The sequence below is a fragment of the Archocentrus centrarchus genome, chromosome 22, assembly GCF_007364275.1.
Source record: "Archocentrus centrarchus isolate MPI-CPG fArcCen1 chromosome 22, fArcCen1, whole genome shotgun sequence".
NCBI classification, from domain to species: Eukaryota; Metazoa; Chordata; class Actinopteri; order Cichliformes; family Cichlidae; genus Archocentrus; species Archocentrus centrarchus.
Genome location: NC_044367.1, coordinates 4,237,978 through 4,252,273, shown reverse-complemented (window position 1 = coordinate 4,252,273; position 14,296 = coordinate 4,237,978). Strand labels below are relative to the sequence as shown.

At 41.5% G+C, this 14,296-nt stretch overlaps 1 protein-coding gene across 2 annotated transcripts in view; it reads right to left on the bottom strand.

The window, feature by feature from the left end:
- Nucleotides 1–14,296, bottom strand: part of LOC115772293 (protein jagged-2-like) — a 54,276-nt gene that overhangs the window by 19,030 nt on the left and 20,950 nt on the right. For both annotated transcript variants that reach the window (XM_030718429.1, XM_030718430.1), the window contains exons 4-5: nucleotides 4,927–5,181; nucleotides 4,414–4,474 (exon numbers count right to left, since the gene is read on the bottom strand). In XM_030718429.1, coding sequence (XP_030574289.1) covers nucleotides 4,414–4,474; nucleotides 4,927–5,181 — 316 coding nt within the window. The remainder of the gene's footprint in view (nucleotides 1–4,413; nucleotides 4,475–4,926; nucleotides 5,182–14,296) is intronic.

Sequence of the window (14,296 nt, the reverse complement as noted above, 5' to 3'; positions counted from 1 at the left end):
AACCAAATTATGATTATGTCAAAACATGCACAGAAAGTTTGGTCTCATGCACAGCTTGTACGCTGAAATGCTTTTAACTGCATGCATGGCCACAACTTTAATCTGATCTTTGTATGTGAAGCTCATTTATATGTGTGTGTGTGTGTGTGTGTGTGTGTGTGGGAGACAGTGTTATGTATTGTTTACTACTGTATGCAGTGTTGTCCGGCTCTGCGGTTGGCAATAGTGCCCTGCACACTGTCAGCGGTGGCAGCATGGACAGCCTGTCTGGCTGCAGTGTGGGAGAGCAGGGAAATGGTTTCGGGCAGCCACAGGCCAAGGGTGGCATTACCCACAAGCCCCGTCACTGGACTGCTGCTGTCCCATCAATGGAAGGGGCCTTGGGGGCCAGCCAGAGCCTAAAATATCCCTCCTGCCCACAAACCCCACACCCCGCTGCTGCCCCTCAGACAAACCACACCCTGAAGACGGGACGGTGGGTAGAGGTAGAGGGGGCTGTTTGTGTGTGAGTGTCTGCGTGTGGGACCGCTGAATTATTTACAGGCGAGTCTCGCGCCCAAATCCAGCAGACGGACTTAGCCTGCTGTTGCCTAGCTACGTGTTTAGTAGTGTCACATGAGGGAGCGTAGGTTGTGAATGCGCTGTGTGTAAGAAACAAGATACCAAACACACATTTTTAGTTTCCTTCTGCCAGGCTGAGATGCTTTTTTTCCCCCTGATTCTCTCTCTTTTTCTTCTCTCTGCTTTTCTCCATCTTTAACCCATCAACCTTTGCTGCTTCCTGTTCTGTCTTTTTCCCTCTCTCATCATATTCGCTCTAATTTGTTTAGTTTACGTTAACTCTGACAGAGCTCTATATTTTAATCAGATTAATACAAGGCTATTTGTTTTGCAAGATAACATTATGTGTGATTTTTATGGACCTGTCAATCAATTTGCACCTGACACCACAGCCTGAGTCAAACTGAGTCTGAATGAAAATTATTTCATGCACATGATCACATTTACATGTGTTTCCATATTTAACTGAAATTAGATTTTTTATTAATGTACCTGTATCTTCCAAAATAAAGTGGAAGCGACTGAATCAATTTAAGGCTTTCCATGTTGTGCATTTAATGGGAACTTACCATGTTTTACCTTATTAAGCAGTACTGTATTTACAAGTAATCCCTGTGATCCAAATGCTCAGTTTCTGGTAGTTTCTTTAACTTTTTGATACACCAAGTTAAGTTAGCCCCACTCACCCGCTGTTCAATTCTGTTTGTGAGTGGTAGCCAATAAGAAAGTTGGCTTAAAGGGAAGGGGTAGTGAGCATAATGTGTGACCTTTCCATTCAGTTTATTTGTTTTTATTTGTTGACTACAATGGATCAGGGTGAAGTAAAAAGTTGGTGTGATAGACACGGGACTGTTTGTGTTTCTTCCAAATACATTTTACAGGACTCACTAAGGTGAGCTTTTTAACCCCCCCAAACAAAACCACACCTAAGCCTGCAGCTAGAAGAAGACCCAGCATGAAGCATATATATATAAAACATAATATACATATGTTATACATTAATACATGATGTATGTATAAATAATTCAAATATATCATTTATGTCTATTTTTCTGTGTCATGTTTTTTTCTCAGGTATTTCTGCTTTAGTTGTGTTGGGTCAGCGGCTACTATTTAGCCTTTGAGCTAACAGTCACACCGTTACACTTCTAACCTTGCTGTGTGTTCTGACTAATGTGAACTAATCCCTGTAAATCACCAACAGAAAAGCTGTAACTCTCTCTCCCTCTTTTTCTCTTTCTCAGCAGTGCATTTATGTGCGTTCCTGACTGCGATGAAGCTCCAAATCACATGTTGAGGCACATTCCAGGGTGTTCCTTTCTCTTGCAATCCTCTGGCCATTTTCAATGAGAAATGTCAGCCTCATCAAACCTAATCAAACCTGCCGCAGTGTAAAACCCTAACCTCCCTCCCTTCTGTCAGCTCTCCTCTCCTGATGTTTCCAAATACTTGGCACTGTGTGTTTGTGAGTGTGTGTGTGTGTGTGTGTGTGTGTAATTTGGCTTTTTAAAGCTTGTGTTTCACTCTGTCTAAATGTACAGGTTCAGTTCCAAATGTAATCACATCTAAATTTCTCTCTGTCGCCATCTCTGCTGTTCACATAGCTGCTACAGCAAATGCTACATCAGCCTTTTCTAAATGCTTGTTGCGTACAGAAGACTGCGTACAGTTCTGGGCATAGCTAGTGTACTTATACACAGTTTGACAACTGGTCTAACTTCCCTCATTAAGACATGGGAGTCATGCAAAAAGAAATTGTTGATTTTTTTCAGATGCAGTAGCATTTCCAGTAACATTTTTAATATGTTGTTTTTGGTATCTCATAGCATAAGGTCTCAATTACCCAGGCTTAGAAACCTCCTGGCAACTGATGATCACTAGGGAAAATGTTGGCAAATGGTTTCTGGAGGTTGCTGGCAGTTGGTCACAAAAATGTATACGGTGCTTCACCGGAAAAAGCTTCTTGCGATTGCTCTGGTTGCTAGCAGGTTGCCACAATCCCCAGACATTTGCATGGAAGACACCAACTTGTCTGCAAATACTTGCAAACTACTCGCCATGCAGTAGTGAAAATGAGTGCGACACAAACCGTAAATGAAGAACACTCCCCTTAAATTAAAACCGAACCTTTTTTAATGTGTTGGTTTCAGTGATAAAGCACAACTTTTACTTTGAAGGTGAACATTCTCAGCTTCCTGTTTTCAAGTTTCACTATAGATACAGGCGAGTTTTTGCAGGCAGGTCGGCATCTTTCATGCAAACTACGGGTCGCTGCTTACTTTAGGCCTTACCAGTATCTACATAGATGTGCTACAATAAACAAATAAATAATTAATTCACCCACTGTGCAGTTATGAAAGAGGAAAACCATCCATAAAAGGCATATTCATTTTTTGCATCAGGACGTAGACGTGCTTTTTATTTTTTAGTCACAGCGGCTTTATTGGCAGTATAGAGAGACAGGAAATGGGGGAAAGATATGCGGGCAAATTGGCGACAAGCTAGGACTAGAACTCGCGCCGCCCACACCGCAAGGCAGCATATGCATGTGGTCACCCGCTCCACCCCTGAGCCACGTGGGTGCCCGTAGATGTGCTTTTTAAAGCTCTAAAAGCTCTAAAAGCTGGGCGTTTTACCATGATGTTCTGTGTGAATTGACGGCCTGCGGAGGAAGCCTGAAGTGGTCGGTCGCTATAGTTTATGACACTTCTGTTTTTCGGTTCTGAAGGTTCCTGCTATGCTGCAGCCACTCTATCAACCAAAAAAAATGGTCTTTGTTGAGGGAAACCAAAACAGAAATATGCAGAAAGTAGCTCCAATGAAGGCATAAATGTAAAGGTATATAAAACCTAAACTATATCCAGACTTGGGAGAAAAGTCAAAAATTAATATAGAGCTCTGATTCAGCATCTTCTTTGTGATTAATTTCACCTGGTGGCAGCCAGCATTTTTTTTACACCAGCATATGAGGGTTGAAAAGGAGTAAGAGATCTCTTTAACTACCTGTTCACAAACCATAAAGCATTACTTCTTCTGGAGCTTTTTCTGACACTAGAGATTATGCAGAATATAAACAGTTCTGTTTATATGTCAATTCTGTTCTCAATTCTCTTGCTTTTGTTTATCTATAAATGGACTTTATTAGCTTATTATTTATTTAAATTTGATGTACTCACAGACTATGTACTGACCTATAATTAGAGGTACCATTAGCCACCAGTGGCATTGCCCCCTGTGCCCCCTCCCTTTATCCCTGCTTGTTGTCTGTAGGTTGCTGGGAGGAATCTACACTTCCCAACATAAGAGTGCCAGCCATAACAAGATCCAGGATAGGAAGAGGTGATGTGGGCTGCAGACATTGGAAGGGGTTGGTGGAGGGAAGGAACCGGGGCGGGGGGGGGGGGGGGGGGGGGGGGGCATGGTGCCTCTCTGTTGCTGGAGAAGGATGAGGAAGGAAACATGAGAAAAAAAAAAAGGCTGCTTTCTCTCTTTCTCTGTGTGCGGGCAAGAGCAGGCCAGCTTTAGAACAGGAAGCAGAACAATAGCTTCTGGATCAGAGTGGAGCTGAGGGATGGAGGTGGAGGAATGGGGGGCATTTCATAGGATTGGGATGGGGGAGTTAGAGTGATGCGGGGTTAGGCTACTTGGTATGTTATCAACAACCCCCTCACCCACTCACCACTCTGTTGTGTCAGGACTGTTATTCTCATTAGGTCCCTATGTGTTGGAGGTGGTGGTGGTGGTGATGGGGTTTCCATCCAAACAAGAACATATTTTACATCACTTGACAACAATGCTGTAAGGGAAACAAAGAGGTACATAAAAACAAAAACAAAACTAGAGATGACTTACTTGCATTCCCCCGGCACACTGCACGTCCCATGGGTGGGGCTGCAGCCTTGTTTGCAGATGGCTTTTGAGAAAAAAAAAGAGAAAGTGACAAAATTGTAACAAATTCTTCATTTAAGAAGCAAAATCAAACATAAAATGTTTGGATTCTTTTCAGCTTTCAGTCTAATCTAAATCTAATTTCCTGTCCCTCCGCGCTTGTGAAAATGCAGAGATTTTTTGGTGTGGTAACAATGGATGGATGAACTGTCAAGAAAGCTGAAGGTGCATTCAGCAATCACTGGAGTTTCCAAACATTCTTCAAATTCTTTCAAAGTGACACTTGACCCGAACTTCCGCGAACTTCTGAATTTCTTCCAAAACGGGCTGTAAGGAAGGAAAAACTAAGGATGCTGCATGCATGTGGTCACAGTAAGTTTAGGTGAGTAGTGTTTATTTGTATTTGGCTGCTTTTGGCTTTCAAACTGAGACAAAAGCTCAAAAAGTGTTTACAGTATGACTGACATCTTCCCTCACCTGTTTTGCAGTCAGGTCCTGTCCAGCCCTCCATACATTCTCGGTTCCCAAGCTGGTCACACACATAATGGCCGAAGTAGTCACTGCGTGGTCGGCAGACTTTGTTACATTTAGTGCCGTAGTAGTGTTCATCACAGCGCACACGGATGGTGTAGTAAACGCTAGCAATCGAAGTCTTATATTCCACCTCCTGCTTTTCCTCTCCGGGATTAATCATCCCTCTGTAGATGCTGCGCACAATCAGTAGCTCATCATCTGGACAAAAAGAGAAAACAAATGTTAAAAATGCAACTACAAATTATACTTGCACTGTACTCTGTGAATATTCTTTTTTGATTTTAACAATCAAACCCGCAGCAAATTGAAGCAACTTCATTCCAAGTTGATCTCTCCAAGCTTGTTATGTTAATATAGGTGACTGCCAACTGCATAACAATGGAAAATTTCGTACAGCATCTTCAAAACAATAAATGATAAGGTAAATGCATAAGGTAAAGGCTAGTGGCCCCACAACAGAACCCTGTGGAGCTCCATGACTAACCTTTCTGTCGCTGTAATAAACTCTTGTAATCAGTTGTGTCGAATGCACTAATATCAAGCATCAACGGCAATTTTATGAGCGCGCTTTTTATGTATGTATGCTATCTCCTGACTTTATGACAGTCACATGCACACAACCTATATTGTGAACAAATCCAAAGCTAATCAACCAGTGATGCAATTCAAATTGTGACTGATACACTGTAGCTGGACAGAACAGCAGTCTAGCAAAAAGAGAACTAGTGAATCATTTCACACCTATAGAAAAAGAACAAAAAAAGAAAAAAAACACAAAATGCACAAGAGACCAAGTATTTGGGTCATTTAGAGTGGAAAGTCTGAAAAACAAAACCTCTGAATGCCACTGGACGGAACAGTGCTGATGCCAGTTACAGGTTTAACCTCACTGATTTGCTGTTTTGATTAGACAATCCAAAAGGCCTCTTAGAATGCGGATCAGAGGGAAGGTGTAACCTCTTTTCAAGCTTCACGCTGTTCCATCAAGAATGTGGAAGAAGAAAAAAAGGAGAGGAAAAAGAGTGAAAGAATTGGAAAATTAACCAAACACAAACAGAGGGTGTAGGAGCAAGGTCTGTGAGGGCTTGATAACCAAAATGCTTTTTCAGTTTTCCTGCTTGGTGAAATGCTTTTCTGTCCCCCTCCTCTCCTGCCACCCACTCTCAGGATATCCAGCTCGGACTTCATCGGAGCCAGGCCGGAAATAATAAGAGACGCGGAACAGGCAAGGAAGGGCGACATAGGAAAGGCCCTTTAGCTTGTCCTCAAGGAACAGAAGCACCGTGACCCAAAAGGCTTTGCTGCTTTCTATTGCTTTCAGAGAGTGAGAACACATAGATGGACTGAAGGCCTTGTCATTCTCTCCTGGATCATAAGCTGAGCACTGAGATTGCTAAGGTTAATGGGTTTAACCCAGAGAAGAGACAACAGCAGCAGCTCAACCTGTACCTGCATTTATCCAACTGTGCCTCTCTGTTAATGGTAAGGTAAGGATATTGATGCAATTTGCTTTACTCATAAATATTAATTGATTAGTGTGTAAATATGTAGTCCAACAAATTGTTGCATTCTCATGAACTTAGAATGAATCCATTAAAAATACACAGGAGCAGGCGCACAGCGTCCAAGGTGGACATCGCTCTTCTGCCTAATCATGTTTTATGTATGTGGCTAGAAACCCGCCTGTAGTGGGCGGAGGTAAAGAGAACTCACAGGCGTTCATGCACGGTTAATTTGTGTCTGCACCTTCAGACTCAAATTAGGAACAAACACACCTGCGTTTTATCATCTGACAAGAGATCCCTTCACCAAAGAAGCAAAATAGCAACTGCCATGTGGATACAACCTCATCCGCTTACTCCTCATCTCAAACCTCATCTCCCAATCTGAAGTCAGGGCTTTAACACGCACACACACACACACACACACACACACACACACGTGTTCCTGATATTGTCGCAATTACTTATTGTCAGTAGATCAGAAATGCGACACGCCCATCTCCAGACAGCTGACAACAAACCAGCTAAACAATGACATCAGCTGGTTATAAGCTAATGTTATGCCTGCCAATGTTAGGCTCAAATGTCCTAAAATTCCCACATTCCATCTGATAAACATGAGAGTTTATCGTGTCTGAGTCCAACATTGTTAGAGCCACTCCAAAGAACGTTTCACTAACAGCAGCTAACAGCAGCTAACAGCAGCACTTACTGAGAGAAAAGTTCATGTTTTTGAGGTGGCTCAGGTTAAACTGTAAAATACTGCAAAATATTTAATTGACTCATATTTGTTTTTATTTCCTGACTTATTAAGTGTTGATATTATTCAAATATGTTAAAATATAGTGTGTACAATATTTTACACAAAAATACACTTGAATTGGAAGAGATAAGAAAACAGAGTTGACTGCAATCTGCAATCTACTGCCATGTAGCTGTGATATGTACACACTGTAAGTTTAAAGACCCTAGAGATAGAGCCACACCTTAATATTTGGTTCAGATTTTCATTCAGCGGGTAGGCATTGGGATTTAATTTTTGGAATATGGATGTGTATGTTTGGCATTATTTATACATGTAGAAATATACATGCAGTCACTAAGCTTAAGCGCCAGAAACTCACAACGATTACTGCTAACTAAAACCAAGTTGTGATGAGTGATTGAGAAACCTATTTGATCGTGTCAATCACAGGTTAGGCCCACCCCGTATATTTTACACTACATGGGACCATATTTTACAAAAAGGAACATTGTGTTGCATTAAATAAGCCTTGGAACTAGAGACTGCCTTAAGTGTATTTGTGTATGACATTCAGCCAACATTGGTTAGTGCGATCATTAGAATAACTGCTTAAGTTTGACACTCTAGAAAATGACTAAAAAGCTAAGGCACCAAGAATCCATTTTCACACTGTCCTGATTTACTGAGACTCACTGTGAGTTAACACACTGCCACAGATTTCAGTCCCACACCCACCACCTGAAACACCCAGGCACTCACTCACTGCTGTTCATCTCCAGCAATTAGATATAAAAATATAGACCAATCATGAGCTCCCTCTGTAGTGGAGGAGACACACTAAGAGGGGCCGTTGTTACTAGGGAGAGCAGGCGAGAGAAGGCCATTTAAAACCAGCTTATATAAACAACAAGGGGCTTCAGATCCGAGCAGCTGATCATGTCAAGAGCAACATGATTGTCTGCGCTTTCAAAGAGAGGAATTCATTTTAAAAACAAAGAGTGACTGGTTTATCCAATAGTTTCAGTTGTCGGGCAACATGCGACACAGTTTATGCAACTGGAGAGCTTTGAGAGGGGCTGTGGCACTTTGGCCTTTGACCTCTTTCTTTACATGATGTCTAGTGTCTTTTACAAGCTATTGTTGTTGTATTTTTTTTTTTTTTTTGCTACACTGTTAAGAGTCTGCAAAATCGACATCTGTTTCCTCACAATTTCTCTGATCCAAACATCTGAACAAGACAAGGTTGTGACTATGGCTGAACAGATAAAAAAAAAAAAAATTATCAGAAAAAATGTTAAATATTGACTTTTTTTTTTTTTCTTGCTTAAACATACCAATAAATACAAGACCTAGAATAAAACAGCATGGTGATATGACACATTCTACAGTGATACAGAGGTTGTAACCTGGTTGTGGAGGGGTTACTCTGCTTTGTGAACCATCTTCCTCCCAGTGTACCACCTAACTTTTACAGCCGTGTCATGCTCTCTACTGTCTTAAGTAACCAGTTCTTTCACAAATATTAATGAAGAAGCCCTCTCATCTGAGGATTTGTTGGGACCTGCTTGGCACTACAGATGGATCTGAGTTCAATGCAATATTAGAGGGCACAGAAAATGTACTAAATCAAAGTTCAGACACTTTCCTTTGATAGCCAAAACTTTCTCATAAATTTTTCGATGACGGTAAATAATTTGGCACAATTCACCAGAAGACAGTCATATTTCACATCAGTTAAGCTGATGTCAGCTGTCATTACTGTAGAGCAGGCCTCTGCAGTTTTCTAATAGTCAATGTTTAAAGGGGGCCTGTGTGACCTCAGAAAACCCACTGTCATCCACAGTGCAACAGTGTAGCTCACTGATGTGTTTTTAATATCTTTGGTCCTCTCGAGCAATAATAAAAATTCAGACTACCAGCAGTGTTTTAGTGTAACTCCAGGTATGTGATGAGAGAAATTCTGCATCATGGATGGACCTCTGTCGGTGTCACTCATAAGGCCATCCAATCAGTCTGACATGCAACCCAGTGTCAGCATAATTCTTCCCCAAAGCAACGGACAATACATCAGCTCTAATACTCAGTAACAGCTTTGTCCTCTTTTCCCAAGCCATTTCTGTTTTGTTCTGAAACAGGTGGGGGCTTCCTGAAACATAAACAGCCTTTGCAAGGCCTTCTTTTTCCTGAGGCCTCTGCAACCTGCAGCCCAGACCTGTTCACGCAGATCTCCATTAGCATACACTGTAATGCAGGGGAGGAAATGTCATGTGCTCTCAGGACACTGACCAGAAGTTCTGAGGAAAAAATAAATCCTTAGCTGGGAGCTGGTTCCAAAGAAGAGGGGCCGGAAGGCTAAAGGCTCTGCCTTTAGCTTTCCGGTAGTTGGATGTAGTGGTGACTGTCAGTCACCACTACATCCAACTACAATTGTACGGTCCGTTTCATGCATGGAGACAGCACGTAGTTTTAGCCATGCGTAAAGTGGCTAAGGTAAAGCTAGCTAAAGCGCAGAGTTAGCCACAGGCCAACAGCCTCGGTATGAGCAGTGAAAAGAGCAACACTGTTACAAGCAAAATTATGGAGAAGAGTAAAATAAAGTTGTGGTCGTCTTATGCGAATTTATGAACTGCTGGAAGACGATGTAAGTACCTGACATTTGTTTTGTTATATAAATCTGCTGCACCTGCTTTTGCTTGCTAAGATAAAAGTGGGTGTACAGCAACTCATTTTCATTTAATTATCCATACCTCTTTCCAGTAGTTTCTAAAAGATCTTTTAACTTACTGCAGTCGGGGGGGGGGGGACTAAAGTTTCATATATTCTTTTATTTTGAAAATAAATTTCTGCAATGAAGAAAAGTAACATTTGTTTATACATGCTGTCAGTTGTAGTTCTTAGAAGGAAAATCGTACTTGGAAATGGCAGGTAACTATCTAAAGTAATGTTTTCACTTTGTGGTCTGGATTTGGATTGTCTGACCCTAACCCTGTCCCAAAATAATCAATTCATAATGATATAAATAAGAGAAAATAAAAAGGTAATTGATTATGCTTGCTAATTGTTTAACAACAACAACAAAAAAAGATAAAAAAAAAATATTAATGAAAGTTTTTATAAGATTCTCAACAGGACGTTTTAGATTTTTTCTAACATTGAGCAGCTCAAATCCCAAAAAGTAACCAGCAGATTAACTCATCAAGGGAGCAAATGTTTATTACGCCATGACCACTACAGAGTGAAGTCTGGCCACGTCTTTGGCGACCCCACACGACCAGGGGTGGCTGCGGCTCAGGAGGTCGCCCACTCATCGGAATGTCAGTTCGATGCCTGAACTTAAACTTTGTAGTTTGTTGAGGCTGGAAATGAAGAGGGGTAGCCTAAATTCTGCTCTGATTTCACCACCCCAGCAAATCCCTAACTATACTTCAGGGACTATGCAGCTGCATTAGCCATGAAAATATAGTGCAGAGTAAACAGGATTTGTGTTGGAAGGCATTCAAAGTATTCAGATTGGGGCTCTTGGGCAAAGCTCAACTTGATCGGGACATCCCTAGATTCTTATTCCTGTGCACGCCTGGACACATAAGAACTTTCTCCCTCTCTATAATTATGTTACACTATCACTAATGTTTGCTCCACCTGAATGTAACACACACACACACACACACACACAGCAGGATGCTGCAGGTTCAGGCCTGCTCTCTGGCGTGCGTCAAAAGCATTTCCTGAAAATGTAGGAAATCCCAAACTGAGGCAAAAAACACAAGTGAAAGTAAGCAGATACACCAAGAAGTCACCACTTAATCCCCAAACACCTATGTGGTGGATCTCATTATATAATTACATGTATATTTTTAGCTTGACTTATAATTAAGCCCGACAGGTAAGGTTTCTGTTTGACAGGACACTCGACTGGTGACCATCTTACTAACAGATTTAGGACTTAAACCTGTGATCACGCGATGAGACTCAGTCCAACTCTGCAAGACATGACATGGTGGTCAACACATCAGCACCTCTTGCATGCCTGCCTGCCTGTCACTACCTTTGAACACATCCCTCCCCTCTCTGCATAAATAAAGCATCTCCTCCAGCCATCACATCTACCGGTGGTTGAGCAAGCTAAAAAATACTAGAACCATGGTCCACACCAAGACATGGCAGCCTGTCACAGTGATTCCAGATAACGAAGTGGCGTGCAGTAGCCAGACAGCTGCCGGGATGCTAATTAGGAGACAGATATCAGAGAAATGTGTGCGTGCGTGTGTGTGTGTGTGTGTGTGTGTGTGTGTGTGTGTGTGTGTGTGTGTGTGTTGGAGTGGGGGGTAGGGTGGGCTGGAGGTTAGGAGGGAGGAGAGGTGTGGTCTGCAATTAATGGCTTAACGAGGCAATGCTCTCACAGGCTTAATATAGAGGAGAGACATAAACAGCCTGGGTGACCCTGAGGAGGGTACAGGAGCACAAATTACCCACCAGTCAAATAAATGTAAGCAATTGTTTTTGTGCGTGTGGCTGATCATAGCAGACATTTTTATTTACACTATAGTTGAGTTTCTGTAATGTGAAGAGGATATTTTACCTTTAAAAAATTAGGATTCCAACAAAGACAGGGCTATTGGGGATCCTCACATTATGCACTGAGCACCTCTCCTCCCTCTTACTCCCCATCATTGTATCCCATTAACTTTGTGTCATCTCTGTCCTGTGGATTGTTGCTCTTCCTGTACCGTTCTGCTGATATGTCTCTCTGGTTCCTGAGCTGTATGTTCCTAATCTGCAGTTACTGGCCCAACCTGCCAACTGTCTGTTGTCTCTCAGTGGCCATTTTTTTTTTACTTTCCATTCATCTCTCACCTGATGGCTGTGCAGCCTGAGCCTCACTAACTGCTTGTTCAAGCGGGAACTGTTGGATTTTTCTCTTTAACACTGTAAGCTCTTGGCTTTAATTTGGGAAGTGCTATCCAGGATAAATTGACACAGAACATATAATTGAATTTATATATGCGTGGACAGCCCTGCTGCCTCCATAAACATGAGGTGGGAGATGCAGCTGCGCCAGAACAACACAGCAGCCACACTGAGGCACCACATCCCACCACAAAGGTCATAAATATGTTTTCTTCTGTTCAGTGGCAGAAATAAAGAACGCCCTCTCACACACCCTTTGTTTTAAGTTCACCTTTGAAAACTAAAGAAGTTTGGGACTGGTAGGCAGTGGACCAAACCACTGAGAGGCTTATGTAATGCTTTTCATTACACATTACATTACACAGTTATATTTACAGCAATGCATTGTGGATGACAACACCCAGAAAAAGGGCAAGGAGTGGTGCCACTCAGGCCTCCTGTTAGCTACACTCCTGGTACTATATAAATAAAACTGGACCCAGCTGAAACTGGATTTCAGTTAACCAATTCATACAAGGAGTTGTGGTAGCTGTCTGGATTTCTGCTCACTATGTCTGCTCCTGCACGCTTGAAACAAACCAGTCCATACAACACGAGAAAGCAAAAATGAAGCTGAAGTCCCTAAACCAGGGGTCACCAACCTTTTTGAAACTGAGAGCTACTTCATGGGTACTGAGTCATACAAAGGGCACCAGTTTGACACGCTCTTCTGAAATAACAAATTTACTCAGTTTGCCTTTAGTTATACATTATCAATAATGATTAATGATACTCATCTATGAGAAGACACTGATCATGTTAATGGTTTCTCCCAATAATTAGCAATGAAAACAAGGTGGGAAACATATCAATATTCAGCACTTTATCTCTTTTAATCTCAGTAATTGTCACATTTTTAGATAATCACTTACATCACTACATTTCATAGGAAAAATGTCCAATTTTCACTAGCCATTCACAAACATTTTTTTAGCAAATCATGAACTATGTTGCACCATGTTTCAAAAAGTTATTATGTAATGTTAAAGAAAAATCAACTTACATATTTTTAAATAAATCTTGTCACATTTTGAACTCATGACCAAATCTGCTGCATTTTTAACAAAATTATAACTTATATGTCATGAACACACTTTTAAATTGAACACAATTCCTCAATATTTTAATTAAACTTTGCCATGACACTGCCATGTTGCCACTAACATCTGGCATTGGTTTCTTTATTAGTGAGAAGACTGGCATTGCATGCTGTTCACCAGTGCACTGTAATCTGGTGTGTAACTTGAAACTGCAACTGTGAGTGCATCTTTCAGATGTGCATCAGTGAGGCATGTTCTGTGTTTGTTCTTGATGAAGTTCATGTCAGAAAACGCTGATTCACAGAGATAGGTTGAACCAAACAGGCTGGCAACCTTCATAGCTGCTGTGCATACACCACTGTACTTCTCTGTGTCAACAAGGGACCAAAAGTTTGGTGCAGTCTGGTAAACTTTGAGGTGTAGGTCATTTTGCAATGTTATGATTTCCATCTCCACCTGTCCAGCATCCAAGTTGAATGTTGCACTTAGTTTCTCAGCAAAGTATGTTGTGTCCACATTCATGAAAGGATTGGAAATGAATGACACACATGGCTCAAGCTGATCAAGATCACAAAACCTATTCTCAAACTCTTGCCCAAGTCTGTTTATGACTTCACAGTACTTTTCTGCAACTTTGTCAAATGTGTCAGATGCAGAAGCATTGTTTTTCAGCACCAACTGCACAGAGGGAAAGTGCAGCACTTTTTTTCTCTGTAAATCCACAGAGAAAATGTTCATCTTGGCTTTAAATGCATTTAAAGCACTTATCATATCAACAACAGTTTTACCTTTGCCTTGCAGCTCGCAGTTCAAGACGTTTAGTTTCCCAGTAATGTCCGTCAAAAATGCAAGGTCAAGGGTCCACTCTGTGTCTTCTAGCAGTGAGACGTCTTCGCCTTTGGACTGCATGAACTCTTTGATTTCACCCAAAAGTGACAAAAAACGAAATAAAACTCGTCCTCTGCTGAGCCATCGGATTTCTGTGTGTAGCAGCAGTTCACCATATTCAGCTGACATCTCCTCCAATAGCACCTTGAAAATCCTGTGCTGTTTAGCTTTGGAGCGGATGTTGTTAATTA